Source organism: Brassica napus, chromosome C3 (assembly GCF_020379485.1).
Source record: "Brassica napus cultivar Da-Ae chromosome C3, Da-Ae, whole genome shotgun sequence".
Classification (NCBI taxonomy): Eukaryota; Viridiplantae; Streptophyta; class Magnoliopsida; order Brassicales; family Brassicaceae; genus Brassica; species Brassica napus.
In genome coordinates, this window is record NC_063446.1 from 35,107,180 (window position 1) to 35,133,588 (window position 26,409).

The window sequence follows — 26,409 nt, forward strand, 5'->3', positions numbered from 1 at the left end:
CGCTCTCGGACGCTAAAGAGACTTCACCTATATACGTACTACAACGTTCTGATTGAGGCTCCTCTACTTCAGTGTTTGAAGACTGATGTTAACTTAACAAATCAATTTAGGATAATCCATTCGGGTTTCTTAGACAAAGTAGATATTTTATTTTTTGGTGTCCATGAAAACCCCGGCGGGAGAAGAGTGATTCGTGATATCCTCACTGATATGTCGATGGTCAGCGATCTATTTATTCGTTGTACTTTTTGGGAGGTATACTTGTCAACATCTGAACATTTTAAATAACCATCATTATTTATTTTATTTTATTTATGTTTATATGCTCTTGTTTTATCAGGACATTATTCCATACATCTTTCCAGACTCGAAGCTTCAGTTTTGTTCCTTGTCAAGATTGACGAGCCACCATTTTAACTTGGATCTGGAAATGTTTTTAAATCTTCTTCAGAGCTGCCCAAAACTAGAATATCTCAACTTGTTGGTGAATAGCTTTATTACCCCTTTTAATGACGCAAATAGTTTTTCAAAGCTTTTATATATGTTTATCTATACTCAAATTGTTTTTATCTGTTTAATTGTTTTTGCAGATACAGAATATATCCTTGGTTTATAGTGAAAATAGAGAACCAAATGCAATGTCTTCGACAGTGCCTGCATGTTTGGTGTTATCCCTCGAGTTTGTGGAATTGGAAATTCTAACCTTCGTATATGAAAGAGAAATGAAACAATCCTTGAGAAACTGACAATAAGGCTTTGTGGTGACAGTAGCATAGAGGCAAAGCATGTCGAAGAGATCCTTGCAATCCCAAGATGCTCGAGCACTTGCCAAGTTCTTGTTCTTTAATTAGTAGTTGAATATTGAGTATTGAGGTTATTTTTACTTGTTAAATTGATAAAATTGTGTTGGGTTTTTAGGCAAAATATTTTTGGTGGCTTAATTAATTCGTTATAGTATTGGACGGAAACATACTTGTACACTTTTATTCAGGAGATATATGATGAAGATTATTTTGAAAATGATGGAGAAAACATGAGACCTTGTTGACTAACAACGCAAACATAACTCAAAATCAAACTAAGACCAAATAAAGCTATAACCATGTATACAATAACATCAAACAGTCCTATTATTTATAATTAGTTTAAAACTTTCGAATCATTAAAATAGTGTACTATCTTATGTCAGTCTTATATTACTTTTCTCTGGAATAAGTTACTCAAGTTAATGTTTTACTAATCAGTCTTATATTTAGTTAGACCTAGAGAATCGTTAAAATTCCAAGCCAATTTAGTAACAACAAAAAGCACTAGTCGACGCTTACTAAAGTGCGAGACGTCAGAATTTTCATTTAAAATACACAAATATTTCAAGAATCAAGATTCCCAATTTTATAGCCAACCAAAGATGACTCAACCTGAACGAATAATAGAAAAAGGTAAAAACTAACACAAAAGTACAATAAGACGTTTGCATAGACATGAGATTCAGTGCGTTTATGCGTGTGTGTTGTGTATATAAGAAATCCTCAGTTTGTTCTGCTTGGAACTGCAAAATATTATATTTTTCTTCTGTTTTCTTTTCTGCTTCATCCTTTAAAACCAAGATCTTGTTTCTGCAACCAAACATGAACAGCGAAGTCTCTGAGCCGATTCATATTTGTTTTTTCCCCTTCATGGCTCAGGGCCACATGATACCAACCCTAGACATGGCCAAGCTTTTCTCCAGCAGAGGAGCCAAATCAACCATCATCACAACCCCAATTAACTCTAAGATCTTTGAGAAACAAACTGAAGCATTCAAAAATCAAAACCCTGATCTCGAAATCGGAATCAAGATCTTCCACTTCCCTTGTGTACAGCTTGGTTTGCCTGAAGGGTGCGAGAACGTTGACTTCATCAACTCATACCAAAAACCTAACGCAGGTGACTTGTCCTTAAAGTTTCTTTTCGCTACCAAGTATATGAAACAGCAGTTGGAGAGTTTCATCGAAACAACGAAACCGAGCTGTCTCGTGGCCGATATGTTCTTCACGGAAAAGTTCGGTGTGCCAAGACTTGTGTTCCACGGCACATCGTTCTTTTCCTTATGTTGTTCTTATAACATGAGGATTCATAAGCCTCATAAGAAAGTATCTACGCGTTCTACACCATTTGTGATCCCTGGTCTCCCCGGGAACATAGTTATGACATTGCAGCAAGCTAATGTTAGCAACGACGAAACTCCAAGGGGAAAGTTTATGAAAGAGGTCAGAGAATCGGAGTCTGTTAGCTTTGGTGTTTTGGTGAATAGCTTCTACAAGCTGGAATCAACTTACGCTGACTTTTACCGTGGTTTCGTTGCGAAAAGAGCTTGGCACATCGGTCCGCTTTCGCTCTGCAACGTAGATCTTGCTGAGAAAGCTGGAAGAGGGAAAAAAGCAAACGTTGATGAGCAAGAATGCCTGAGATGGCTCGAGTCTAAGGCAACTGGTTCAGTGGTTTACATGTCGTTTGGCAGCGGAACTAGCTTCACCAACGAGCAGCTGTTAGAGATCGCCGCCGGTCTTGAAGGGTCTGGTCAAAATTTCATTTGGGTGGTTAGGAAAAACGAAAACCAAGGTAAAAATGATATCATGCTCAAAATTACTAGTTATGTATTTTTCCTTATTCATATATTTATATATGATCTGATACCATGGAAATGAGTAAATTGGCTAATGTTTTTGAGAGTGTGGAGTCATTAACGTAACAAAATTAACTTTTGGGGTTGGTGGATAGGTGAAAATGAGGAGTGGCTGCCTGAAGGTTTTGAGGAGAGAACAAAAGGGAAAGGGCTGATCATACGTGGGTGGGCCCCGCAGGTGCTGATACTTGACCACAAAGCGGTTGGAGGATTTGTGACGCACTGTGGATGGAACTCGGTTATGGAGGGCATTGCTGCGGGGTTACCTATGGTGACTTGGCCGATGGGCGCGGAACAGTTTTACAACGAGAAGCTATTGACAATGGTGTTGAAAACAGGAGTGAATGTAGGAGCTACAGAGTTGGTGAAAAGGGGAAAGTTGATTAGTAGAGAGGAAGTGGAGAAGGCAGTGAGAGAAGTGATAGTTGGGGAAGAGGCAGAGGAAAGGCGGAAACGGGCAAAAAAGCTAGGCGAAATGGCCAAAGCAGCTGTTGAGGAAGGAGGGTCTTCTTATAATGATTTGAACAAGTTCATGGAAGAGGTGAACGGTAGAAAGTAGAAGAAAACTGAACATATTTCATGTTTCTTTTTAACATGTTTCATGCTGTGAGATGGATTTTTTTTACTTGGTTAGCTTTAGCTACGACCCCCTTAAGTCAGTCGTATAAAGTTCATGAAATGTATTTGGTACATTTATGTATCTGCTTTGAGATCAAATTTCTCGTTATGCATACAACATACTTCCTGCTTTCTGCTTCCGATCATCACTTCATGCTTCAAATTTCATACAAAACATGAAGATGCAAAGATCAGGTGAACCAGTTTGAAGTAGGCATTATCTGCTACAACGAGTGTGCAAGTAGAATAATCGAAATGTAGCAGAGCTGAAGGCTTGGAAATCAAATTTTGGAAAACAAGCAGCTGAAAATTTACTAGAGATGGAATATCTCCTTTTGGAATTTTCATAAAGACTTTGTAGAGTTTTAGGAAACTTGTCTTATTTGGAGATTTGGAGAATATCTATTAGGAGGGCAGGTTAGCTGATTGGTTACCAGGTATAAGTAGTCTTGTTCGACTTGTGTATTAGAGTTATCACCTGAGTTGTATTCTTAGCATAAGTGTGAATTTTCATAACTTATAAGGTGAGTGAAAAGCACAAAGGGTTAACGGGTGATGTTCTACAGTTTTGTATTCGACCTTAGGATGTGTGAGGCTAGAAGAACGAGTCAAGAGTGTGTCGGTCTTGTTGAGGTTCTGTTTAAAGAAAGACTGTAAGTTCAAAAGAGATATAATATATACACATATCTTTGTAGAGATATACTTTAGTGTATTGTATGTTACACTTCGTGCTATAGTTCTTGCATTTACATTTGGTGTCAGAGCGGTTGTACAACAAGTGAGATCCTGCATAAAAAATAGAGATTGTCAATTTGCGTTTGACTTCTCTCCTGATGTAAACAATGCTTATTTGAATCTGCATCCCTTGAAAGATGAAGAAATAGAGGATGATGAAATGCTTGATGTACTCTCCATCGATGATCTAGCAGACTTTCTAACAGAGGGAACTCTGAGTATGAAGAGCTTGACAACCTGGTCTCTATCTCTGTGCAAAGCTGCTCTGGTCACCAATGCTGCATATAACTGGCTCTCTTCCTCTCACAAGAATCATGTATCCGTTGAGAGGATTCGACTGACCTACAAGATGTATCATGTAATTTGAGTTGATGTGGGAGAGATGACCTTCCACCAAGTTTTGAATCTTAGTTTACTCCAAATGGAAGGTTGAAAGAAGACACACGAGGGTTGGCATTCCCTAGGATCGTATTTGGGATTCTTCAAAGCCAGTATCAACTGAAGAGGAAGCTAAAGGAGAGGTTGGTTCAGTACAAAGAGGATGTCCGACTTGGTGAATAGTATCTCTTCAAGCTGAAAAAGCTTAAAAGAAGAAGAAGAAGAAGGGAAAGTCTGTTTCCTTGATGGTTTTACCAAGTGAATATACACTATGATACGGTAGATCCAGCAATGCATAGCTCGACAATACTTCTTGAAACTCCCTTATGCTTTTTTTTTTTTTTTGTCAACTACTCCCTTATGCTTGCCACTGAGATTGATAGGTTCACATAGCCAGCCATAGTGCTCATCATACGCAAAGGTTTTGTTGTAAGGGAGTAGAAGCATGACGATTTTTAGATATTCCCATAACTCCATCAATAGATATGTTTGATGCATATACATGAAGAACAAAATAACTTCATGTCATGATCCAGCGGATTGACTGAGCATATGATGAGCTGAGTCAGCTGACTACTTTTAAACATTAGAATTGTTTGTGCCTGAAGCAGGCATTGTCCACCACTGATTGAGATACTCAATCGAAACCACTGATAGAGAGATTCAATCACATATCACCATCCATTGTCCAACTTATGATCCTCAACCAGCCAGCTCATTTGGCTAGACTATACCAGCCTTTGACCCACTCCTTGGCCGCATCAACATCTTGTTTGTGGAATCGTAGAAGATTTATGCTTCCATCATAGAGCCCACATACGTAAATTAATAGTCTTGTTACAGATTCCTCCGTGTTGCTATGAAACCAAAGCTAATTTTTTCCAAGATTCTAATGGAATTTCATGTTTACTATTTTCAAAAATATTTTTTTAACTAAGTGGCAAAAGATTTTTATATTTTTGTTATCTATATATATAATAAATAATTATTTTTTTATGTTTCTGAATTATACTTTTTTCAAATTCGAACTTTTTTATAAAAAAAAATTTTTGAACTTTTTTCCGATTTTTTTTTTCAAAGTTTCTTTTTAAAAATCGAAAATTATGTTTGAAACATGAAAGTCTAGATTAATTAATTAACCTTAGGGGTATAAATATTATCATTCACTAAAAGTGAAATTAAAAATGATTATTGTAAACATGAAAAATGGTATTATGAATTTAGTATTTGTGGCAATTTTCCAAGGTTCTATCTATATAGCATTTGTGTGCTGTAAAATTAGATTCTTTTGCTAAGTTTAATTTATTTTCTATAATATTAAATATTTTTGATAAAATAAAATAAAGATCTGCAGTAAAGTAAAAAGGAGTATCTAATTAATTTGGTCCTTATTTTTGTTTTGACTTATGCAATATCTTCTATACTAAAGTCTAGATCTTCGCTGCATTTAATTATTATTTTCGTTAAATATTAGATGCTATCCTTTTAATTTGAAGTCAAGGATATGAGTAATGAATAAATTTGTTGCTTGCGCTTATTCTCTAAATATTACCAAATTTAAGATATTTTCAATTTTATAACATACTATTAATTATATTGACTATTTTTAAAAAGTCAAAACAATTAAAACGTTTTAGGCAACAAAGTAACTTTTTGACCCATCATGCTCCTATTTATACCCCCTATAATTGTATGTAGTGTACATCATTAAACAAAAATCTTCCTCACTAACACCGTTTTGAACAAACTACACAAGAAATTGTTTCACAACTCAGAAAATATGAACAATCCTCGCGTAACTATTGCAGTATTCTTGGCAGCAATTGTTTTCACTGCATATTGTATTGGGTTTCTTTTCCTCAAATTAAATTTTACTCATTGCCTGCTACAATAAATTATTTATATAAATTTTCTTCATTTTTTGCAGTTTCACATTTTGTGGTGGAGGGTAAGAAAGAAATCATAATCTCATTCAAATGCAAACAGAAATCAGAATGCTTAACAAACATTGCTTGCCAGGCTTGTGTTGATTGCCGATGCGATAATGGAAAATGTAAATGTCATGGTTTCAAAGAAGAAATCGCGAATCCAACGGTTTCTCCATTAGGATCTTGATTAACTAATTAATTTCCTATGTAAACTATCATTTTATTTGTAATGCAAAATAGTAATTTAAATAAAAATATAATTTTGGTCTAAATTGAGTTTATTTATTTATATTTTTTCTCTATTACATATCATTTAAAGAGAAAGAAGCTTATTCGCTATTTGCATGTGGAAGAAGCGTGGTGATTTTTTAAGTTCAGATTGATGGTGGTTCTAAGATCATGATTAACCTCGGTTTATTATTTTGGGTTCTTAATTCATGATTTGATTTATTTTTTTTACACTTTTCGATTAAGAAACATCTCTTATATCTCTTATTTAAGAGACATGTCTTAGCTTTTTTAGTTAAAAGCTAAGAACCGTCTATTATCCAAAGTTAAAAACGCTAGCTAAGAGACAGTTGTTAATCATGGCCTAAGAAATTTGTAAATCTTCGGCACCGTTCGTTGCATTCCCGGCTGGCTACCCATGTATAATATATGGTGTATTGTTGAGTTAACTTTATCTACTTTTTTATATGGGCTTTCACTTCTTTGCAAAATGTTTAAATTGTTTGGTTTGTAAACTAAATACCACCCTTTTTACATGTGTCAACAAAAAATAATACTCCCTCCATTTTTTTATTAGTGTATGCTAAAAAAATTATTTTGTTTTTAATTAGATGATGTTTTTAGTTTTCTAGGTTAAATTAAATACTTTTATATTATATGACTCTTAATATTTCTGGTTAGATTGTGGCTATGTTGATATCTAATAATATTTTATAAAGAAAATGTTTTAAAATACTTTCATAATGTTTGTGCACAGCATCATCTAACAAAAACAGAGGAGTAATAATAATAAGAGGACAAAATTCACCATCTATATTATTAAAAGAGAAGTACCCATTTGAAAATATTATTACTTCACTAATTAAACTCCATTTTTTTTGTTTGTCTTTTACAGTTGCATTTATGAAATATCCTAAAACGAATAAAACTGTTTAATTTATTACTTGTCTTTTCAGTTACATTAATGAAATATGCTTAAATGAATTTAAACTTCCTATTTTATTGTTTATCTTTTTCAGTTACCTTAATGAAATATCCTTAAATAAATTTGGACATAATGTCATTTAATCAACAAAAAAAACTCATGAGTTATTCTTACGTGCAAAATTTTAATAATGGAGATTTTAAAAAATGTGCATCATTAAAATGTTACCTAAAACATACAACACTAATATATAACATGCATCAATAAAACTAGAATAAGACTCACACAATTGTACGGATATTATTTTCAGTTGATTAAATTAAAAAAAATATTTATTTATTCAAAAAATATTTAAGAATGGCTATGTTTTTAAAAATTATATGGTATTATTTTCTCATAACTCATTTGTCATTTGCTAAATTGTTGGAAATAAAATTTTAGCATAATATAACTCAGTTGTCATTTGCTAAATTTATGGTTTTTATTTATATTTTTTATTATTTAATTATAATATTTTCATTTTATATTTTAAAGAGAAATGAATTTTCTTTCAAACAATATTTTTGTAAATGTATTTTTTTTTAAATAATCAATTTAAATTGTTATTATCATTGAATATAATTATTTTTGACATAATTTGAGTTTTCTTTTGGATCAAAACTTATCATCTTTTAGGATAATTTTAATTTAAAATGTAATTTTCATATTTTTCAAACAAATTCTAAGAATATTTTTTAAATATTTTGTAATTTTTAAAAAAATATTGAGTTGCATTTCAAATAAAAAGGTAAAGATATTAAAAATATTCTAATTAAAATATGTAAAATTTAATATAGTTTTAAGGTAATGGTCAAAATAAAAAAATATTACACATAAAAAAATCATGATTTTTGTTAACTGGGCGGATCATTATTTATATGATATCGCAAACGAAAGAAAAATTTATGTTTTTACAATTATCTAATTAATTATGTATACTCATTTTTTTTTATATGATATCACACATTCGTAAAAAAATAGATAGTTTAAAATGCAAAAAAAAATATTTTCTTAATGAATATAATATGAATGAATTTTACAAATACATCATTTAATAAAATAAATAATTAAAAATTGAAAATTCATATCCGCGGGATCTAGTTCCTCTTATAACCAATCAAAGTGCCAGATAGATTATTAATAAAAATATTACTTTTAAAAAAAAATCAAAAATAATTGAAAAAAAAATGATGCCACTAACAAAATAATAAACCCTAAATCCTAAATCCAAACTCTAAACCCTAAATCTTAAACCAAAACTCTAAACCCTAAATCCTAAACCCAAACCCTATACCCTATACCCTAAACTCAAATCTTAAACCCTAAACCTAAACCATAAACCCAAACCCTATATCCTAAATTTGAATCCTAGATCCTAAACTCCAACCGTAAACCCTAAATCCAAAAGGTTTGAATTTGAGTTTAAGGTTTACAGTTTAGTTTAGGATCTAAGATTTGAGTTTGAGTTTAGAGTTTATGGTTTGGGTTTATGGTATATGATTTGGATTTACAGTTTGAGTTTAAGGTTTAGGATTTGGGTTTATAGTATAGGGTTTGGATTTAGGGTTTACTTTTTGGGTTTAGGGTATAGGGTTTGGGTTTAGTATTTAGGGGTTAGATTTAGATTTAGGGTTTATAATTTAGGATTTAGAGTTTTGTTAGGTATCATTCTTTTTTCAACTATTTTAAATTTTCTGAAATAAAATTTAATATTTTTTATTAATTATCTAGGTGGTATTTTGATTAGTCGTAAGAGAGGGAATGAATTTAAAAGTTCACCGTAGGGGATGGTGAATCTAAGTTTTGTCCATAATAAAAAGCAAAAGAGAAAAGAGAAAATAATGCAAGCTCTCATACATCGATGCTACATTGTACCCACACTTGCTTATAAGCAGATACTTTCTATTTACCTTTGTTGTATCGTCATCCTGGATCAATAATAAACACATTTTCGCTTTCAAATCACATCAAATTGATTACTTGCTTGATATGTTAGATTAAACCGTAAATCTAATTTTTGAGTGAATCATGTGGTTCATCTGAGATGGACTGTCCTGCACGTGAAACAACTCTTGAATTCTTCCGCCAATCGTCGAACAATTTTTTACATCCAGTGTAAATCAAATAACACTTATACACATACAGAAAAGAGACCCCACAATAACATCACGAGAGTTATACATCCACACTAAATCACGCATACGTCCCTAAGCTCCTTCGGGCTTGGTCTCTAAACCACCCCTTCCCCAGCAGCATTAGCAACCCTGACATCCTAGAAACCACTGTTTATGTACACCCAATTAACTACATGTCACTTCATCTCTGGGACAAATCCTTAAAAACTGCACCAGAGGACATCACACAAAACTAGCTCGAACAGCTACGACTCTGTAATAGGGCTTGGCAAATAAACCGAACCCGAAAATCCGAATCAAATCCGATCCGATAAAAATGAATCCGAACCGATCCGAACCCGACATAAATACCGAATGAATCTTGTTTATGGTATTTCGGGTTATGAGTATTATCTGAACCGAACCCGAACTTAAATGGATATCCGATAGAACGCGAAACATTCAAAATTTCAAAAAAGAACGTGTACCAAACATGATCTCAGTTCCTAATATGTATCCAAGATACATTAAGATATTATTAAACATCTAAAATAATTTTCTATTACATGAAGGATGATGGTTGAAGGTGGCAGTTGAGACTTGAAATTTTTAGATTTTAGTTTTGTTTTCATTGAATATGTTTTTTTCATTCATGAGAATTTGGTTTTCGTTTTATGCTTTCATTTATTTGGTTTTCTTTCTATCAATAACTATGTATACCTTTTGTTTGATTTTGAATGATCACGTTTGATATTTTTTTTATTTGTTTTGAATCGATTTTACTTATGTTTTGGTTACAAAATAGGCACAAATAAGGTACTTTAAAACCGAAGTACCGATTTTACTTATGTTTTAGTTACAAAATAGGTATAAATCAATTACTTTAAAACCGAAGAACCGATTGGGACCCGAACCCGAAAGTACATCGGATTGTACCGGTTCTTTGAAGATTTACTAACTCCAAAGCGAACCCAATAGAACCCGAACCGGTCCTGAACCGAACTTTCATATAATCCGAATGGGACTGATTTTGATAAACCCAAAAAACCAAGACTCGATTGGACAAAACCGAAACCCGATTGGGACCCCGAATGCCCATGCCTACTCCGTAACACCTTTAAATGTCTTAACATACATAAACACTCCATTTAAAACACAAACTTATGAGCTACAAGCCCATTACGATCAATAAAGATTAGAGACCTTAGCATAACCCACCACTACAAGAAAACAGCAAAGATTCTGAGGGAAAAAATCGTCGGAATTTCGTCGGAATACCGTTATTCCGACGACATACCGACGAAACAAGTCGTCGGAAATAATTCCTCGGAATTTCTTCTTTCGTCGGAAATCCCTCGGAATTTTCCGACGGAATTCCGAGGAAAAAAATTTCCGAGGAAATTCCGAGGACCATTATTTTGTCGGAAATGTCCTCGGAATATACCGAGGGAGAACTTCGTCGGGATATTTCCTCGGACGTTCATCGATCGATGCGTTTTAGACATATATACATCGATCGATAGGAATATACCGACGGAACTGTTCCCTCGGATTATACCGAGGGACATCTTCCTCGGAATATTCCGAGGAACACGTTCCTCGGAATATTCCGAGGGAACAGTTCCTCGGTATATTCTGCGGAACATGTCCCTCGGTATATTTCGAACGTTTTTTTTGTAAACAGATCGATCGATGGATTTATGTCCAAAAACGCATCGATCGATCGCGTGAAAAATATAATTAATTTCCTCGGAATGTAAAAAATATTAATTTTTTTAAAAAATAAAATTTCTGAAATTTAAATTCGAAAATATGAAATTAAAATTAAAATTAAAATCATATTAATTAATATTCAAAGTTTCACAAATAAAAATAAAACATTCCGAGTTTTTGGGAAAAAAAAAATAATCTACGGGTCTGGCACGTCCGGGAACACCTCGTTCGGGTACATCCTCTGCATCATCTCCATCATTTGCTGGTTCAGCCTCCTCTGTGCCTCATAGCCCGCCTGTTGAGCCGCCATCTGGGTCTCCAACAAAGATATACGATCATCTTTGTCCTTCAACTGAGCCGTAAGTACTTCTGGATCAACAAAGGGCGGTGGTGCAGAAGAAGGAGGAACCGACCGGGTGCGACGACCCAAACCGACCAAACGTCCCTTTTTCTTTGGAACCGACTGAATAGAAAATAGCCAAATTTACAAATTTAAACCAAAAAATAAATGAATTGAACTTTAAAAAAAAAGAACTTACGGATTCAACGATTTCGTTGATTCGACACCGAGACAAGTTGGTCGAAGCCGTCGAAGCGTCATCCTCGGTTTGAAGCTGAGACACTTCGTCTACCACCTGAGTTTGGACCAGGTCGACCACGTCCCTCACAAGACCGTCATCAATCTGGCCGGTCTTCTTGTTGGTATACGCCCTCCTCATTAGGGCGAGATCATCAACCGGCTCGCCATCATTTTCTTCCGCCTTGAAAAAAAACATAAATTAAAGAAACATTAGAAATTAGAAGAAATGCACAATAAATTAAAATTCTGAAACTCAAATAATTGAAGAAAAAACATTTGAACTTACCATGCGATCTCCCAGAGTGGCAATAGATTGAGCACCCAAGTTATGCTTGTAGATGCCCTTCCCTTTACGGTCGCTCCTGCGGTTGGTGGAGTTGGTGGAAGAAGTTTCTTTCGTCTCTTCCTTATCCCAATGCGCACACAACTCCTTCCAGACCGTGTCGTTCATCGACTTTGGTACCTTTTAATATAAAAAAAAAATAGTTTATTAAATTTAAAAATAGTTTAATAAATTAAAAAATTGTTTAATAAATTAAATCGAACCTTATTGATTTCCCACTTTTTCTTCCACTCGTGGATCTGCTTCCCATAGTTGTCCATAACTTTATGGACGAAGTGGTGATAGATAAAGAGCGTCTCATCGGAATTCCAGTTGAACTCTTGCTGAAAAAAAAACACAATTAGTAAAAAATTAATATTAAAGATTAAAAATATAAGTAAAAAATTAGAATACTTACCGCAAACTGACGAAACCACAGAACCTGCTTTTCGGTAGGGAAGTGAGTGAAAGTCGGATGTCCCTTGTCGAGGGCCGAGTACATCATACGGTTGATCCATGCGCTGATCCCGTTCCCGGATCGGTTGAACCTAATAAAAAGAACAAACGGTTAATAATGAATCAAAATTTAAAGAAAAAAAAATGTTTAATTACCATGTTTGACCATGTCCATGTGGATACGGAGTGAGATACGGAAGATGGTCACGACCGGGCTGTTGAACCAAATCCGCAACACTCATCACTCCTGGAGGACCCGGAGGAGGAGGAGCGGGTGCAGCAGCGGGAGCGAGAGGAGCAGGAGCGGGTGCAGCAGAGGGAGATGTATGGTAGGAGCTGTGGGGCGAAGGGGAATCCTGAAAATGGGTGGAATCCCGAGACTGGCTCCCCGTACCACCACGACCACGACGCTGTCGAGGCCGGATCTGATCATCATGAGACCTGTAAATTAAAAAAAATATATTTAATAAATACAGAAATATATAAATTATTTTTTTTTTTTAAAAGTCTCAAATAATTTAATCACAAAAAAATATTTATAGATATTAAAAATATTTAATAAATATATAAAAATAGTTCTAATAAAAAAAATAGTTTTAATAAATAAAAAATAGTTCAATAATTACAAAAAATAGTTTTAATAATATATATATATATTAAAAATATTTTTAAATCCCAAATAATAGTTTTTAATCAAAACAAAAGTTGTATAGATATTAAAAAATGTTTTGTAAAATCCAAAAAATCGAATTTATATACCAAAAAATTTTTGTAAAATCCAAAAAATCGAATTTATATAGAAAAATCGTTTTGTAAAATACAAAAATCGATTTTATATACTAAAATCGATTTTCTAAATACAAAAAAATAAAAAAATAATTAAAAAATTATAAATCAATTCAACAAAACAAATTATTCAACTAAATCACAATTCTAAACCTATTATACAACCAAAAATCACAATCCTAACCAATCACCTTAACAAAAATCTATCAAAACTCCACAAAAACCTAACAAATAGAATCTAAGAGAGTGGGATAGGGTCCTTACATGATTTGTGTAAGAAAAGGGGGAGATCGCCGGAGATATCGTCGGATTTCAGGGGGAAATCGCCGGAAAAAAAGAGAGGAATCGCGCAGAGGAAGAAGAGAGAAATGGGGAAGAAGAAGTGGCTCGTGGTTATAAAACCTAGGGTCCGACGGACATTTTCCGTCGGAATTCCGTCGGAATTTAAATTTCAATTTTCGCGAAATATTTGCCCGGTAAAATGAAAATATATGCCGAGGAAATTCCGACGGATAGTAAAGTATCCGTCGGAATTTCCTCGGAATATTCCGAGGAAATACCGAGGAACACATGTTTGGGGTTTCAAAACATCAATTTTTTTGGGGTTTTTCATTTGTTATACAATTGTAATGTATACCATTGAGGATTCTTTGTATAGATTAGCATAAACCATGAAATAACAAATTTCAAAACTAATTGAAAGTATTCCCTATACCATTCATTAAAACGTATAAGTGTTTCTCTTATGTTGTGGGATTTCGTTCATACAATCGGAAAAGTGTTAATTAAGGGGTAAGGAACAAATTTTAGACTTCATAAGTAACGTAAGACACTTAATAAGGGTTATGTAGGTGTTATTCAAACCGCAAAACGTTTTTTTCGGTTTACAACCCCTATTTCCTCGGAATTTCCTCAGACTATTCCGAGGAAACCCTTGTCTTCCTCGTAATTCCGTCGGAATATTCCGAGGAAATTCCGAGGAACTAGTGTTTGGGGTTTCAATCTTGTATGTTTTTTTATAAACGCATCGATCGATGCGTTTGTTTAGAAAAACGCATCGATCGATCACCAGATGGACGAAAGCCGTAAGAATGTGATCGATCGATTGGATTGAACAATCGATCGATGGAACAAATCTGAAGCCTTCCTCGGAATATCCTCGGAAAATCTTGTATGTTTTTTTATAAACGCATCGATCGATGCGTTTGTTTAGAAAAACGCATCGATCGATCACCAGATGGACGAAAGCCGTAAGAATGTGATCGATCGATTGGATTGAACAATCGATCGATGGAACAAATCTGAAGCCTTCCTCGGAATATCCTCGGAAAATCTTGTATGTTTTTTTATAAACGCATCGATCGATGCGTTTGTTTAGAAAAACGCATCGATCGATCACCAGATGGACGAAAGCCGTAAGAATGTGATCGATCGATTGGATTGAACAATCGATCGATGGAACAAAATCTGAAGCCTTCCTCGGAATATCCTCGGAAAATCTTGTATGTTTTTTTATAAACGCATCGATCGATGCGTTTATGTGGAAAAACGCATCGATCGATGGGTGTGCGAACAGAATTATAAGGCAAAACCCGACCTTTTTGGATCTAAACCTCAGAACTCTCATCCCCTCCGATTTCCCCTATAATTCGCCCCCCCCTTTTTCTCTCTCTATAATCATCCGATTTGAACAATTTTGGGCTCTATTCCCCTTGATTTTTCGAGCTCTACCTGATTCCTACACTCGTTTTCACCCTAAGACAGGTATACTCCGCGAATCTCCACATTCTGAAATCGTGTTCTTGAGCAATTTTTTGGGTTTTGTGTATTTCTTATTTCCGTGTTGATTCCTTGATCAAATATGCATGAAACAGATGTTTAAACATGGAATAGAACACAATTGTCTGTGATCAACGAGTTTGTAACAGGATTTGAGATGATTTACGGATTGACAATTTTTTTGAATTTGGTTTTTTTTATCACAACTCGATTTCGCTTTTCATTTTCATGTTGCTTTGAGTTCTTAATTGATTATAACCATGTTGAGAGCAATGATTCTATTTTGTAGAGAATGAAGCGCACAAAAATGTCAGCAAAGAAGAACCCACAAGAAGAGGGTTCGTCTCATCTGGAGAAGCAAAGGCCAAAGAAGTGGGATAAGTCTGATACCACCCACTACAACAACATGAAGAAGGTAGCCGTTCCGGCTACACAACTAGCATGTCCTGAGACGATGACAATATTGGGAATCCAAGCAGACATTGAAGGACTGTTCCAGAACATGGGTCTAGGCCAACTATGCAACCTCAACGAACCCACTTATCCGGAGTTGGTACGCCAGTTCATAGCATCCGCATACGTCACCCGTCCCGATGATAGGCATCAGGAAGGTTTTCTGGCATTCGTAGTGCAGAAAGTATACTATGAGGTAACTTTCACAGACCTCTGCGGACTATTTGGATTGAGTGCAGGGGAGAGGACATCTGGTCTTTATTGGACTTCAGAGCTGTTGAACTTCTGGGAAACGATTGGCACAGGGGTTTATAGATCTTCTCAGGCAAAGGAGTCACTTATCCGGAGCCCAGTACTGAGATATGCCACACGCCTCATTGGCTCATTGCTATACGGGACAACCACAGCCGCATCAGTCACGCAATGGGAGTTGTGCCTCCTGTACCAAGGTGTGAGGCATTTGCTACCGGCATTTGGAAACTCTACATTCCCACCTGCTACTGCCTTCAACATGGGAGCGGTGCTGGCCGCAAACTTAGCAGGATACAAGGGGAAAGTAACCAAAAAAAAGAGCAATGCATGTGGATTTGGTGCAGTGATTACTCGGATCCTTAGACATGTGGGTGTAGACTGCAAGAACCAGGAGGTAGCACTGGACAGATCGAACAACATTGCTTGGAACTACCTGGATGTCATTTCTCTAGTAAGTAAGGAGTTCATAGCTGGTCCCCACTCGAGGATCCATCGGGATGGTCCTTACGTCTACGTATTCCAGGACCGAGCGAAGAAAACACTCTACTGCCACCTACCTCAGATCGGTCTCACTTCTCTACTTTCAGAGGCTGCAGTTGAGTTCCTACCCCCTGCTACCGCACTAGTAGACAAGCCATCCTTCTTCACGCCAAAATATCAGACCAAAGGCAAGGGCGTGGTTGATGAAGAAGGAGAAGATGAGGCTGCACAAGCCATTCCAGATGATTCACAACCCCATCAGCTACTCCCATCAGACTCCAGCCAGTACAAGCTGCAAGAGCTTCCACCGAACGCCACTTCGCGCCAGCAACAACATTGGAGAGATCAGAGCATAAAGACAAACAACGACATGCTACACAAGATCTGGGCTGCCATTTCACGTATCAGGCCGTGTCGTTGCCAAAAGGATGATGTAGTTCATCGGGACAACTCTCCATCCACCTCTGGTTCGGGTTCGAGTGGTACACACAGGGTAAGAAAGAGGTCCAAGAGACCCAACGATGCAGGAACATCTGGAGCAGGAGACGAGGAGTAGGAGCTATCACCATCTATTTTATTTTCTTTTATATTCTAACGTTTTATGGTCTTATTTTCTGTTAATTTTGAACTGAGTTTTTTTTTGGGTTTCTTAATTATGAGTTCGTATTTCTTTTACATGGTTTCTTCGTTTTATTTGGTTGTGTTCTGAGTAGTTTTTAATTCGTATTCAGCTTTGCCTTGCTAGATAAACCAAATAACTATTATTCGAGGAAAGAGGTTATATCAAGTGTTCCTCGGAATTTCCTCGGTATTTCTTTAAAAATAAAAACAAATAAGTTCAATGGTAGTCTGTTTCCGAGTCATCATCACCAGATGAATCTGAATCTGGATCTTCGTGAAACTCTCCAATCACTGGTTCATCCTCTACGTGAACGACGGCTTCCTCTCCAAAGTCGGTTAAATCGACTACAAGGCCAACTCCAGCTAAATCTTCTGCTGCACTTAAGTTGCCGGATGTGCTTGGTTGTAGTGGGTCTTCCAGCTCAGAACTTCCCTGAACTCGGCCTCTCGGGTTGAGTCTTGTAACAGTAACCCATGGATCATCTCTGTTTCTTACCCGGGGGTACTTGATATAACAAACCTGTAACATTTAGAAAAATTATAAATTAATACACATGATGATGAATCATTCTGAATAATTAACATTTAATTACCTGATCGGCCTGAGAAGCAAGAATGAAAGGATCATAATATTGCAGCTTTCGCCTCGAATTTACTGATGTAACACCAAATGCATCTGTTCTCACACCTCGATCTGGGGTGTTGTCGTGCCAATCACAATAGAAAACAGTACAGCGCAATCCAACCATGCCCAAATACTTAATTTCCAAAATCTCATGTATGTGTCCGTAGTATACATCATCTCCTGATGCAGAACAAACGCCAGCATCATAAGTCGTACTCGAACGTCTCCTCTTCTGAGTTGTGAATGCATATCCTCGAGTACAAAATCTCGGATATGACTTCACAACAAAGTTTGGTCCAACGACCATCTCACGTATCCAATCGTCAAATGTTTCACCTCTGGCCAAACCAGCAGACACCTATTAATAGCACATATATATATATTATATCAATAAATGTGAATTAGTATAAATATGTGATAAAATATATTTTAATTTGTTTAAAGCACTCACATAAGTAAACATCCATCCACTAAATTCTCTCTGCTTCATTTCTTCTAGTTCGTCCTCTGTGGCGTATCTATACTCGAACCGCTTTTCTGCCATGAAAATCCTGTATATGATGACAATAATGTAATTAATTAAGATTTAAATTTCAACTTGTTAAAATAAAAATTTGTAAGCTCATTTATTTACCTCTCATATTGAAGAACGTCTTCGCAGTTGGTGAGCAAATATGTTTGCAAATGACTGCGCTCCTGCTCAGTAAGTCGACGGTCCTTTGGTTTTCCGCTAAGTCGTCCAACATCTGTGAAAATGTCTGGAACCGTAACATGATATGCTGCCCGTTCGCCTCTATCATCATGCCGAGCAGGTCTTCTGTTTTTGGTCTGAACTTCTGCTGGAAAGTAGTACTCGGCAAAGTTTGAAGTTTCTTCATTGATCATCTGTGCGACTATAGAACCTTCCACCCTACTTAAATTTTTCACCATCTTCTTCAAATGGAACATATACCGCTCATACAGATACATCCATCTATACTGCACAGGACCACCAAGTTCCAATTCTCTTGCCAGGTGAATAACAAGATGCTCCATAACATCAAAAAATGAGGGAGGAAATATCTTCTCAAGGTTGCACTGAATCACGGCTATGTTAGTCTTCAAATTTTCAATACCTTCAAGAGTCACTGATCTCGTGCATAAATCGCGGAAGAAACCACTTATCCCTGCAATTGCTTCATGAACATTTCGTGGTAATAGTTCCTTGAAGGCGAACGGAAGGAGGCGCTGCATCATTACATGGCAATCGTGGCTTTTCAAGCCAGTAAACTTTCCTTCCTTTCTGTCGATACAGTTACGCAAATTTGATGCGTAACCGTCTGGAAATTCCACATCGTTTGAAATCCAATCAAATAACGCATCTTTTCCCGCTGCATCAAGTCGGTATATGGGAAAAGGAGCCCTACCATTTTCATCAACATGAAGTTCTGAACGAGCACATATATCGACTAAATCCAGTCTTGACTTCAAATTATCCTTTGTTTTACCTTGAACATTAAGGATCGTGTTCATGAGATTGTCAAAAAAGTTCTTCTCAATATGCATGACATCTAAATTATGCCTTAGCAGATGATCCTCCCAGTATGGCAGATCCCAGAAAATACTTTTTTTGTGCCAGTTATGTAGTTCTCCAACAGCATCTACCGGAAAACGCTCATGTCCACCGACTTCTGGCGTCCTTTCTGCACCAAAATCTCTTAGTTGTATCTTCAAATCTTTCCCACAAATTTCCGGAGGTGGACTGTCAAACACCCTCTTGTTCTTCGTAAACAAATTCCTACTCCTACGATATGGATGATCAGGTGGTAGGAATCTCCTGTGACAGTCAAACCAACACGTTTTCCTTCCGTGTTTTAGTTGGAAAGCATCAGTGTTATCTTGACAATATGGACATGATAGCCTTCCATGCGTTGTCCATCCAGACAACATACCATATGCTGGAAAATCACTTATTGTCCACATTAGTACTGCCCGCATTTGAAAGTTTTCTTTACACGAAACATCGTATGTTTCAGCACCTTGAGCCCATAGTTGTTGCAACTCATATATTAGTGGCTGAAGAAACACATCAAGTGATCTCTTAGGATGCTCTGGTCCGGGAACGAGAATCGAGAGGAACAAAAACTCTCGTCGCAAGCACAAGTTTGGGGGGAGGTTGTATGGTGTAAGAATGACGGGCCATAGAGAATATTGTCTTCCACTCTTGCCAAACGGACTAAAACCATCAGTACATAATCCAAGGTAGACATTTCTTCTCTCATACGCAAAGTCGGGATACTTTGATTGGAAATGCTTCCACGCTTTTGCATCTGAAGGATGTCTGATCTCACCATCTGTTGAGTGCTCCGCATGCCATCTCATTGGTTGCGCTGTGCGTTCAGACAGATACAACCTCTGCAACCTTTCCGTCAAAGGTAAATACCACATCCTTTTATATGGCACTGGAACTCTTCCACTCGTATCTTTATAACGAGGCTTTCCACAAAATTTGCATGTAACCCGCTGTTCATCCGCCCTCCAATAAATCATGCAGTTGTCGCTGCATACATCTATTACCTGATACGATAAACCAAGACCAGCTACGAGTTTCTGAACCTCGTAGTATGAACCAGGAGCTACATTATCCTCGGGTAGAATACCTTTTACAAAATCAGCAATCGCATCCACACAGTCTTCAGCCAAATTATAATCTGTTTTAATGCCCATCAATCTTGTAGCAGATGATAAAGCTGAATGACCATCTCTGCAACCTTCGTACAATGGTTGCTTTCCAGCATCCAACATATCATAAAATCTCCTAGCTTCTGCATTGGGTAAATCTTCCCCTCTAAAATGATCATTTACCATCTGCTCAGTACCTACACCATAATCTACATCCGTTCTAATTGGTTCTTCTAATCTAACCGCTGGCTGAGGTTCGCTAGTACTACCATGTTCATAATCAGTTTCCCCATGATGATACCAAATTTTGTAACTTCGTGTAAACCCACTCAAATATAGATGAGTCCAAACATCCCACTCTTTAATAACCTTTCTATTTTTACAATTAGAGCAAGGACATCTTAACTTACCTGTTTTTGCTTCCGGTTGTCGGTGAACTAACCCCATGAATTCGGTTATACCTCGTTGGTATTCTTCCGTAAGCAATCTCGTGTTCGGATCCAAATGAGGTCGATCGATCCAAGAACGGAAATAATTTGAAGAAGACATATTTTTTATGAATCAAATTCGTGTGTAAATAGAGTAAGAGGGAGGATGAAGATATGGAGTGAATGAAGAGGAAGAGGAGTGCTTGTTTATATAGATTAAATCCTGCCGACATACCAAGGAAATTCCGACGGAATTCCGACGGAAAAGGCTAGTTCGTCGGAATTTCCTCGGAATTTTGTAAAATCCCCCAACAGCTCTCCAACGGCTATAATATTTCCTCGGAATTCATCGGTTTTTTCCGAGGAACACATTGTTCCTCGGAATTTCCTCGGAATATTCCGACGAACTGAGGTTTCCTCGGAATTCCGTCCGTATATTCCGAGGAAATTCCGAGGAACCCCAATTTTGTGTTACCTCGGAATTTCCTCGGAAATTCCTCGGTATATTCCGACGATTTCATTTTCCGTCGGAATGTCCGTCAGAATACCGCTGTTTTCTTGTAGTGCACAGCCCACAAATTAAACATTTCATATACAGTAACAAACAAAAAACTAGAATTTTTTTTAAAAAAAAATTATCACAAAAATAACCCTCAACGAATAAAATAATCAAAATTTTTTTATTAAAATTTAAAAATACATTTATACCATAAGATTAACTAATCTAGACTTATGATTTATAGTTAAAGAGTGAGGTTTTGAGGATATGATTTCAAATTAAAAAAAAAAATTAAAATTAAAATTTTTAAAATAAAAATGGACTATTTGATCATTTTCTTATCTTTTTTTTTGAAACACATACTTCTATTAGAAAGGCCGCCCTAAAAAGGGTTAGGCGATGCCAAAACGGCCAGTTCAGAAGATAATACAGTCTTTACCAATCCATCTGCAACCTTGTTTCTCTCACGCGAGATCCAGGTAAACGAGATGGACTTAAAAGAAGAAGTAATAGTGTTGATATCAACTAAGATACCATACAACCCAACAAGGGGGGCCTTCAAATTGATAGCTTTAACCAAGATGGCTGAATCTGATTCACAACGGAGCTTAGGTAAACCGAGCTCTCTGCACTTCAGAAGTGCTTCCCTCAAAGCCAAATCTTCAGCTGCCAGAGGTGTGGCCACGTGACGAGCAAGCGAGGAGAAGGTGGATACTCTGTTTTGGCGCTTTGTTGTCCATCCTAATCCTGCAAGGTTTAGATTCTCATTCCAAGCAGCATAAGTTCTGATCAAAATATAATCCGCCTGCATCACTGATGGGCGAGGGATCAGGTTGTGTGGCTGTGTGATCTGAGCTTGGCTTTGGATCCATTCCCGAGCGCTGGCAGTAGCTTTAGAGACAGTTTCCTATATCGTTATGATCTTCCCTTCAAAGACTAGCTTGTTTCGAGCAACCATATTTGCCATAGAATCCATGGAGCGAGGGCTCATGTTGTAACTCCGGAGGGTGGAAGATTTTTGCGTGCACAAAGGTTAGACCAAATACTCCTTAAATCTATGTATCCGCTGTATTCAATGCTTGGATAGACAGGGGCGGTTTGCCAAACTTGTCGAGCAAAGGGACAGTGAAAGAACAGATGATCAATAGATTCAGGTAAGTTACATCGTTTGCATGAGCCGTCAATGTTGATTCCTCTGCGTCTGAGAGCTTCCCCCGGTGGGATTGCTCCATGGAAATATTTCTAAATGAAGAGCTTGATCTTCGGTGTAGTTTGAAGCTTCCACACATGATTTTTCCAATCAAAAGGCGGCCCCTCAGTGGGAGCCTCAGTGTCGTCCTCGAGGTCTTCCATACGAGAAAAGAGGACTGCAGCGTACCCAGGTTTTGTAGAATAATCTCCCGAAGTCGTGCTCAGCCAAGAGAGTTTATCTGGAGCCCCAGTTAAACTCGGCTTGATAGCTAGGATTTTCTGCTCTTCAAAGGGTAGAAATCTCTGAATCATTTCCAAGTTCCATTCATTGCGACCGGGGAGTAAGAGGTCGGAGACTGTAAGGTTCAAAAATTCTCTCGGGGCTGGTCCCATTGGCCTCATTTGGGTGGTGCAACTAAGCCACAATTTATCCCAAACGTTAATGCTAGTTCCATTTCCCACTTTCCACCATGCAGAGTTTACAATAATGTCTCGCCCTATCAAGACTCCCCTCCAACCGTGTGAAATGGCTGATTTCTCCGAGCATTCAAGGAAGCTCTCAGCGTTGCAGTACTTTCCTAGGAGAACTCTCCCTAGAAGGCTTTCCGGAAAATTAAAGATCCTTCAGCTTAGTTTAGCTAGGAAAGCCTCATTGAAGCTCTGGATATCTCTAAAGTCAACACCTCCGCTGTCCTTAGGTTGTGTAAGCTTTGACCATGCGATCCACGCCATCTTCTTTTCCCCCATTTGTCTGTCCCACCAGAAACCAGAAACGGGTAAGAGTGGATTGGATTCTCTTGCAAAGAGAGGCCGGAAGTTGGAAACAAGACATAGCAGGTGATGGAATGGGAGATATGATACTTTTAAGCATAGTCATCTTTCCCGCCGTAGATAAGAATCTATTTGACCAGCCGCTTGCTTTCTGTTTTATCTTATCAACCAATGAGGAGAACATATCCTTCGGCCAAACAGCTCCGGTAACCCAAGGTATTTTCCGATGCCGCCTTCTTTTTGTATTGACAGAGCATTCTTAACTGCAGTTTTCAGGTTTGCTGGTGCCTTTCGGGAGAAATTGATCGAGGATTTATCCACGTTAATGGATTGCCCCGACATTTCCTCATAACGCTTCAGTAAGCCTGTTAAAGCCTCGCCACTCTCCTTGCTGGCTCTAAGGAAAAACATTGTGTCGTCTGCGAAGAGGAGATGATTGAGTCGAGGACACCCTCGTGCTACACTGATCCCTTTGAGGGTTCCATCCTCTTGAGCTTTGTTACATAGACCCGAGAGAACCTCACTGCACATTATAAAAATGTACAGGGAGAGAGGGTCTCTTTGACGGATACCTCTACTCGGTGTGACTCTTCCTCTAGGCGAGGCGTTAATGAGGAAGGAGTAAGTAACTGTAGACACACATTGCATAATCCAGTTGATCCACTTCGGGTGGAAGCCCAGGCGTTAGAAGAACAGTCAGATAAAGTCCCATTCAATCCTATCGTAAGCTTTGCTCATGTCGGTTTTAACAGCCATGGACACTCTCTTTTCTGCATTTGAGGTTTTGAGATAGTGGATGACTTCGTGAGTGATTAGGACGTTGTCGGAGATGGCTCTTCCTGGGACGAAAGCAAATTGGTTTTTCGAGATAATTTCCGAAAGGAGTGGCTGGAGCTACTTGGTCAAGATCTTGGAGATGATCTTATAATAAACATTGTAAAGGGCGATAGGTCGGTACTCCGCCACTGATTTAAGACTGTTAACCTTCGGAATGAGGCGGATATGAGTGTCGTTGATGCTGTCCGGTAAGCTGTCTGTTTCGAAGAAGCCTTGAACTTCCTTGACTATTTCCGCCCCTATATTATCCCAATTCGTGTGATAGAAGCTGGCCGAAAAGCCGTCAGACCCGGGTGCTTTGTCCTCATGGATAGAGAAGATTGCTTCTTTAATCTCTCCTACTAACGGGATGCGGATTAGACCTTCATTTGTTTCATCTGAGATTAATGGGGACAGAGAGTCTCTGACGGTTTCTTCTTTGCGGTCTCCTCCCAAAGTAGTAAAGAACTTCTGAAAGTATTCAACAATGACTTTCTCTATCTAATCCTCTTAGTACACAGCCTCCCCTTCTAAATTCTCTATCACCGTTAGTGCGTTGATACGTTTCCGATTCTTGGAAACAGCATGAAAGTACCCGGTATTTCTATCACCGAGGCTGAGCCAAAGCTGTCTACTTCGTTGCTTCCAGTAACTCTCCTCGGATGTGTATGCCTCATCAAGTTCCTTTGTCACCTTCTCGATTAATTCAACGTCATTTATCGGGTTCGATAGCGCTTTCTCTAGTTGGAACTTCTTTTCTTCAATGAGGGCTCTACTGTTCAGGGACTGTTGTCTGCTTCATGCAATTAAGACAGTCCTAATGGCTGCAATTCTGTCATTGACAGTTCTGAAATTGCCATTCTTCCAAGTTTTGTTGACTAGTTCCTTCACTTATGGGTTGTTCTTCAGCCTTCGATCGTAGCTGAATAGGCCTCGCCGTTTCTTCTTTTCCGATTCAAAGTAGGAAAGTAAGGGTCTGTGATCCGACCCCTCAAAGGGTAGATATTGGGAGCTTGCAGTCGGAAACAGTTCTGCCCAATCACTGTTAGCTACTGACCGGTCTAGTCTGCAGCGCACTAAGCCGTTTTCCCGATTTACGCTCCACGACAGGAAGTCTCCTGTATGTTGCAGGTCGTATAAATCTCCCTCAGAGAAAAAGGTTCTCAAGTCTGTGAACGATCCTTCAGGGCGAAGTGTCCCTCCATCTTTTTCTGCATTGCTTAGGAGGTCGTTAAAGTCACCAGTTAAGAACCAGGGCGCTTCACGGATATTATTCAGTTCGATCAGATGATTCCATAACTCTTTTCTTCGAGGTTTGTCGGTATCTCCATAGACAAAGGAAGCAAATAACTTTTTCCCTTCAAATATTATACAAGTGTCAATACAATTTGATGTTGCAGAGATAATTTGAAGGTTAATCTCTTGTTTCCATATGAGGGCTAAGCCACCAGCCCCATGACCCACAGGCGAAACCAGGAGTCTATTCTCATATTGCTGCTTGTAGGTCTTCTTGATGATAAAGCTGTCAGGGTTTTTGGTTTTCATCAGGAATAGAATATCCGGGAAGATATCCCTCTTCATCTCCCGTAACCTACAAACTCTCCGGGGATTCCCAAATTAGAACCCTGACAATTCTAACTCGCCACTTTTAAGGAACGAGAGAAAATGAATTTTCAAAATCCATCGTTCTTCTCCTTGAAGCCGAGATCATGTTGGCGATAGGTTGATCTTCTGAGTTCGTCTGAGACTAAATCCATCCTTCTTCTCCTTGAAGCCGGGATCATGTTGGTGATAGGTTGATCTTCTGAGTTCGTCCGAGACTCCTCTCTGCCACTGGCCCTTCGAGATGTGGAAGCTAATGTTGCCAGTGGGTTTCCTTGGTTGCTTCCCGAGATTAATCTTCTTTTAGCCACTGGTGGTTTTGTTTGTTGAATCTTCCTTTTGCGAGAACTTGCTCCTTTTAGCAATTTTGGGCTTGCTAGTTGCTTACGTTTACCAGGGGGCCTTCCTGGCTTACGCTTGCCGGTTTCTTTTGGTGCCTCCTTTGCGTTTTCCACCGTAGTTTGGGCAGGAGGGCCCAACCTGAGAGTCGTTGGGACTATTTCTGCTGAGGAAGGTTGGTCAATGGGATGAGGAAGGTTTGTCGGAGCTGTCAGAGAAGCTTGAATCATGAGCGCTGCAGTATCTTCCATCTCACCTTCTTCCTCTACTCTTCTCATTCTTGCTCTGTGAGCTGCGTTTTCAGTGGGGTCATCACATTGTGTATATTGTATCATAGCTTCTCTGACTTCATTAACATCTTCATTGAAGACTGCCGCAGGTACTGAGTTTTGAATTTCTTCCAGG

General features: G+C 37.8%; 2 protein-coding genes across 2 annotated transcripts; both read left to right on the forward strand.

Annotated features, from left to right (window-relative positions):
• Positions 1–740: 740 nt before the first annotated feature.
• Positions 741–3,401, forward strand: LOC106437081 (UDP-glycosyltransferase 73B5). Its single transcript, XM_013878014.3, has 2 exons — positions 741–2,601; positions 2,761–3,401. The coding sequence occupies exons 1-2, from the start codon at positions 1,482–1,484 to the stop codon at positions 3,222–3,224; spliced, it is 1,584 nt and encodes a 527-aa protein (XP_013733468.2). The 5' UTR covers positions 741–1,481; the 3' UTR covers positions 3,225–3,401.
• A 2,371-nt stretch (positions 3,402–5,772) lies between these two features.
• LOC106437080 (defensin-like protein 287) lies at positions 5,773–6,596 on the forward strand. The gene is made up of 2 exons (XM_013878013.3): positions 5,773–6,237; positions 6,324–6,596. The coding sequence occupies exons 1-2, from the start codon at positions 6,177–6,179 to the stop codon at positions 6,509–6,511; spliced, it is 249 nt and encodes an 82-aa protein (XP_013733467.1). The 5' UTR covers positions 5,773–6,176; the 3' UTR covers positions 6,512–6,596.
• The last annotated feature ends 19,813 nt before the right edge of the window (positions 6,597–26,409 follow it).

Coding starts and splice junctions, on each gene's coding strand:
- LOC106437080 (XM_013878013.3), top strand. CDS start 6,177: ATGAACAATCCTCGCGTAACTATTGCAGTATTCTTGGCAGCAATTGTT. Junction 6,238..6,323: donor AATTGTTTTCACTGCATATT/GTATTGGGTTTC, acceptor CATTTTTTGCAG/TTTCACATTTTGTGGTGGAG.
- LOC106437081 (XM_013878014.3), top strand. CDS start 1,482: ATGAGATTCAGTGCGTTTATGCGTGTGTGTTGTGTATATAAGAAATCC. Junction 2,602..2,760: donor TAGGAAAAACGAAAACCAAG/GTAAAAATGATA, acceptor GTTGGTGGATAG/GTGAAAATGAGGAGTGGCTG.